Genomic DNA, 6,000 nt, shown 5'->3' on the forward strand with positions numbered 1-6,000 from the left:
CCAGGACTGTGCATAAGTTGATGTGGAGACCCTTGGGCTCTCAGGGGCAAAGAGCCATGTCCCAGACGTCATCGATAGGGTTTTCCATCTTGGCAACTATGACTGCAACAATGTATCAAACACACACACACATGCACAGACTCACACATATGGGCATACACATGAACACACACGGGCACACACAGAACATGTGGAGACTTCAGCAGGCTTGGTCTGGATGAGTGTGGTCAGTCCATCACAGAGGGCTGCCCTGCACCCTTGATTCATTCATCCAGCTCTAATAATTTGCTCTCATCCTCTTCTAATTATGAGGGTGCACAGGAAAACAGGAACCGTTTTGTTGACATTGATCGATAAGGTCGCCTGAGCTGGAGGGAGTCTGCCTGTGACCAATTGAATTCGTACAAAAATGCACAGCCCCATCTATGTTTAGAGCAGAAATTGTGTGTGTTGTCCCATCCTGACTGAGTAGACATTTGGTCTCTGGGAGAAGTTATGGTGGCTGAAGCTCCAGACTTGGAGAGATCCATGAAGGTGATAAATAAGGGAAGAAACTGCCCCCCTCCCGCCCCTGTAGAGACTTCACAGAAGGAAGATGAAGGTGTGAGACGTCTGGCTCTCTGCAGTTAACATGCATTTGTTTACTCACTGTTGCTTGCATTTGAGAGATGAACTTTGCCCTGGAAGAAGCCCCATGGTTTTACAGGTTCCTGTGAATGTGACAGGTGGACATTTACCTTAGACTAAGACCATGTAGAACATCAATCAGGACTTAGAGCTCTCAGACATCGCCTTCCACTAGCATTTTTCCATGAAGACCAATAACATAAACAAGAGTAGTGGCTCTAATTTAAAACAAACCCGGAGGCAAATGTTATTATTTAAAAATGCATCTTTGGGGTTTTTTTGATAATGACTAAGAGTAATCATCAATTCCCCCATTCCTCCAGTCAGAGGTTATGCAGTGCCTCTTGTACAGGGGTGGCCAATCCTCCTAGGAACACGGGGATCGCTGAGGCAACAGGGCACACAGAGGACATCCGGCAAGGAGAGGTCTTTCAGCGTTTCAATGTCCGTAGAGTCTGTCTGAGTGGATGTCTGCCCTGAGACTCCCTGGAAGGGGGCGGGACTGGCCAACCTGCACGGGCACTTTCAAAGCAGAGTGTGCTTGTCTGCATGGGGTCCAGGTGAGGACGGGCGTGTGTCACCCTCCAGAAGGCCGTTTAGTTCTAGAATGACAAGAAGACCCTCCTTGCTAGACCTCAGGGGGCCGTCCCACGGAATCCTGCCTCGACGCCTTTCTCCATCTGGTTCCTTGGTTCTTGGACGGAGCCCTGGTCTCAGGCCCTGTTACCGGCAGCAGCAGGTGGGGGTGAAGGGCCAGAGGCGACAGGAGGGGCTTAAGGCCGCGGGGCCCCAGGAGTGGGGTGAGCAGCCCACACCCGGCTCTTCAGTGGTGGTGTCCCTGCTCGGCACCCTGAAGCCACACGCCCCGGAGTCTGGAGGGGCCCCCTCACCCCTCAGCAAACAGACCCAGAACCACCCGCCCACCCACCGAGTGGGAGTCATCCGCATTTTCTGGCTCGGGGACATTCACACCGAGGCCCTGGAAGGCGAGCAGAAGTGAGCAGGGTGCGGTGGGGAGAGTCCACGGACTGAAGATGACAGCGAGCGCCAGGGCCACGCGGGGGAACGTCTCATTTAACTGTTTGCAGTCAAGCCGCGGGCCAGCTTGACGTGCTAGTTTTGTTAGATTGAATGTGACTGAAGTCAGTTCTGAAAATAGAAGAGGAAGGTGCTCTTGCCGGTGTCGTTCCGGTCACTCACTGAACGGCAGTTCTCCGGGTGTGTCCCGACCCGTAGCCGCGTGGCTACACATGCAGGTTCCCGGGCCCAGCCCAGACCTGCTGGCGCTCGAGCTTTGGGCCTGGGCCCCAGCATTCTGCTTGGCTGAGTCCTGTGGTTCATTCGGACACGCATTCGAGCTGGAGAGCCACTGGCGCGGAGGGCGTCTCCAGCAGCAGGGGGTCTGGACGGAGGGCGACAGCAGCTGTCACTCTGCAGGTCAGGGAGCAGATGCAGGACACCGTCAGCGCACGGCACGGCAGCCGCCTCTGTCCTGCCATCAGTAGGACATGGCCTGAGATGCTCAGGCTAAACCCCGTGAAGCTGAGGAAGAAGACCTAGACTTTGACTTCAGACCTGAGTTCCAGTCTCTCTTTCCACTGAGTATTCCTTTCCCAGCAGTGTTGCGTCATACAACTTGCCCTCCACACCTGCTGGCCTCCCGCTCCTCCTGCAGCCCCAGCCCCTTGGTCTCCATCCCAGGAGTCTGCACAGAGATTCCTAGGATCAGCCCATCTGCAAATCCAGTGGAAAATCTGGAATGTGATTTCTAAACCCCATGCTGAGTTTGAGGCCATTATGTTTATGATATAGCTGAACCACTTGCACAGCTTTTCCTTCCTGGGGAAAAAAAAAAAAGTGAATAAACTTTTTCAGATTCCTTCTTTTTCTTCCCTCTCCTGCCCTATCTCTGGTTTTATCAGTGCGAAGGATTTTCAAAATCTGCAGCCAAACATCTTAGTTCTTTCTGTTTACATGAAGAAACACAAAATTTGAGCTACTTGGAGGCTTTTTGCCTAAACATATGTCTCTCACGGGGAGTGTAAAATCTCTCTAGACCGGTGCTTCTCACACTGGGTGTTCTTGTGGATCATCTGGGGGTTGTGCAGATTCTGAGGCAGCGTCCGGAGGTGGGGGACAGGGATGTTGACAGGGTCCCAGCTGTTGCCAGGGCTGCTTGTCCAGAAACCGAGCTTTGAGTAGCGGCTTTGGAAAGTGCCCCGAGGAAGGGCAAGCTGCTTGTGTTCACCACTAGTGTCTGGAGCCTAGAACAGTGCCTGGTAAGAGGAGGAGAATGATTCCTCTTTGTGAATAAATTAACCAATGACAAAAAAAGAATCAAACCACTCGGTGCTGTTTAAGTGATGCAAAACGCTGGCCAGATCTCTTGATTTCTAACTGAGGCATAACATCTTTAACAAGAGTGGAATTCTGCCTCTGCGGCTGTTGATGAAAGAAACTCAACACACAAGGCAGGGACATTCAACGCCTACGGAGGAAGATGTGACCGACGAGACCCTAGGAACCCTGTGACAGTGCAGCCCTGTAAGTTCTCAGGCCACGATGGGAGCTGAGCAAGGGCCTGGAACCAGAGTGCAAAGCGCCAAGGCCAGAATTGCGGTTCTGCCGGAATGTTCAGAAAGATGTTATAGGCAGTGGGAAACGTCTGGCTCTATCGCGGATGAGCCTCATGACTCAGGAATCAGACATGAGTCTGCCCACAGCCTTGCTGTTTTCCTGGCTGCCATAGTCGTATACTGAAACTGAACTATTGACGACTTTCGCTGAAATTGGTTTTGAAGAGAAGGGGTAAGCCTCACAGAATGTTCCAAACCCACATGCTTATCAGCTAAAGCCCTGGATTTTCTCTCCAGGGGCCCAGCCATCCTTTCCCCAAAGAGAAAAAAAGAAGAAGGAACAATTCCTTCAGCTTATGAGTTTTCAGGACTCTCTGTTTCCAACTTTTCTCCCCCCCGAGGGGCAGGTAGAGACGTTTTACTTACTCCATCGCCGAGTCTCTATCCCAGGGGATGTCAAAGCCACTTCTCCAGGCTCTGTTTGCATCGGGTCCTGAACATCCGGCTGCAGGCCAGCGTCTGGCTGCGGGCTGTTTCGGCTGTGGAAGACCAGACCCAGGGCTGCTCCAATGGGGTCCTGGCACACGGACCCGTACATTCTGGCAGCAGCCTGAGTCATGTGTGTCCCTAAATCTGCACGGCTTTATCCTCGTGTTTTAAAGCAACAATTTAGCTTACCCCCCGGGTACCAGGATATCCAAAACGTTCTCTGACCCCGACTTTTTGCAGGTGCTCCTTTAATTGCTTACATTCTTAACGGTCTTGAACTCACAGCCTTGTCTGAGCACAATTCACATGCTTCCGTTTAGACCTCGAGTCGCCTTCTTTCTGGGCATATTCACTGCTACGAGTTTGGGCTCCTCCATCTCTCTGATCACCCACGTCCCTCCTGGTTTATTGCCGCCAGTGGATCTCAGACTGACCCGCTGCTGTGGTCTGTGGGGTGTGCGCCCAGCCCGCTGGTGAGGGATGGTCTGACCCAGCTCTCCTTCCTACTCTGGCTCCGCTGTGCTCTGCGCCTTAGAGGGCGGGGGCCTCGGCGTCGGGAAACAAAGTTCCCGGGAGCATGCAAAGGAGCCCGGGGAACCTCCAGACATGCAGAGTCCCTGCGCTTGGGGTCTGAAGGGGCTGAGTGTCCACTCCTGGGGAGTTGGCTTGTCAAGCTTTTCCAGGTCAGGGGCACCAGAAAGGCTGGCTTGGTGATGGCATTTCATGAAAGACCCATAGCCTGTGTCCCCAGATGCGTGCCACTTTTTGGTGTCCATCAGACCCTTGATGACTCAAAGACATTCAGACTTCTGGGCACTTCTCCCCAGTGTCCATACCTGGGAAAAATCCAGAATCTGCTCAGCGACCCACAGTGGTTGAGGCAGACCACCGTGAGGAGCCTGGGGGCGGGGGGCGGGGAGCTTTCGAGAGCTGCTGGCCAAAGGACCTGGTGGCCCTGGGCGACTGTTGCCTGTGCTTCTCGCAGTGCACGGCCAGCTGTGGAGGCGGCATGCAGACGAGGTCCGTGCAGTGCCTGGCGGGGCGCCGGCCGGCCGCAGGCTGCTCCGCGCACCAGAAGCCCGCGGCCTCCCAGGCCTGCAACACCCGCTTCTGCCCCATCGCACAGAAGAAAGGTGAGTGTCGGAGCCCCTCGGCTTGACCTTGGCGTTTCGGGGGGGCCGTCCCGTTTCCGGAGTGTTTCCTAAGAGGGCTGAGCAGGTGCGGGGTGCCCACTAGGTCGCGGGGCTCGTGTCGGCTCCCCGGTTCTCTCTCCATCTCCTCCCCCAGCTTTCCCATGACGTAGCCCGCAAAGCAGACCCCTTGCTTCTCACACCTCCCCAGAAATGACTCAGACGGTTGGGAAATCAGATCGCTTCTGTTTCACTGCTGCTCCTTATATTCAGAGAAGCCGATTTTAAGTAGAGCAGCCTTTTCCCCCCGAGGTAAAGGAGAACCCAGATTATTCCTTGGATGCGCTCTAAACGCCATCCCTGTGCACACGCCCTCGGTGCCTCAGGTATTTGCGGGGACCATGCCCTGTGTATCTGTCGAGGTTTCTGGAAGAGAAAATGGGGCTGGAGGAGAATGAGTGGTCTGGCTCAGTCAGGGACTCGGCAGTTCCACAGAAGCCCCATCGCCTTGGGTGGATGAGTGGTTACGTGGATGGGTTTAGCACAAAAAGCAGAAAATTTCAACTTTGCAGGAAGCTTCCAAGAAAGGTCTTGTGAAAACAGCACAACCCACACGGCCCATTTGACCTGAAGAGCTGCCCTCCTTCAGCAGCTTCAGGGCAATGACAGGTTTACCTTGATGTGCTGGAGTTATTGCCAGTGGCAGCAGGCACGGGGTGCTGGCACGGTGACTAACTGGGGACCACTCACTTTCAGACGCCTTCTGCGAGGACCGCTTCCACTGGTGCACGCTGGTGCCCCAGCACGGGATGTGCAGCCATCACTTCTACGGCCAGCAGTGCTGCAAGATGTGCTCCGCGTCCAACCTGTGAGCCGACAGGGCGCAGGAGGTACCTGTGTCCAGCACCAGCGAGCTGCGTGGTCTACACCGGGGTGTGTCTGAGGAAGATGGAAGCTGGGAGAAGAAAAACCATCCGGGGCTCTTATATACGATTCCGTGCATGCCTGTGTGTGTGTGTGTGTGAGCGCGTGAGCGTGTGTGTGACTCGTGCGTGTGAGCACATCCCCAGGCACATGGACACGCTCTCGGGGAGGTGGGGATCTGGAGTCAGGCCGCATGGCTCACTGCGCAGCAGGGCACGTGCTCACCTAGAACTGCAGAGTTTTGTCAAGGAAGG

At 54.6% G+C, this 6,000-nt stretch overlaps 1 protein-coding gene across 1 annotated transcript in view; it reads left to right on the forward strand.

The window, feature by feature from the left end:
- ADAMTS16 (ADAM metallopeptidase with thrombospondin type 1 motif 16) overlaps positions 1-5,778 on the forward strand; it is a 148,302-nt gene extending 142,524 nt beyond the window's left edge. Inside the window, exons 20-21 of the mRNA XM_068531855.1 lie at positions 4,678-4,825; positions 5,579-5,778. Of these exons, the coding sequence (XP_068387956.1) occupies positions 4,678-4,825; positions 5,579-5,694 (264 nt within the window). The 3' untranslated portion in view covers positions 5,695-5,778. The remainder of the gene's footprint in view (positions 1-4,677; positions 4,826-5,578) is intronic.
- Positions 5,779-6,000: the final 222 nt, after the last annotated feature.

Source organism: Eschrichtius robustus, chromosome 2, assembly GCF_028021215.1.
Source record: "Eschrichtius robustus isolate mEscRob2 chromosome 2, mEscRob2.pri, whole genome shotgun sequence".
NCBI classification, from domain to species: Eukaryota; Metazoa; Chordata; class Mammalia; order Artiodactyla; family Eschrichtiidae; genus Eschrichtius; species Eschrichtius robustus.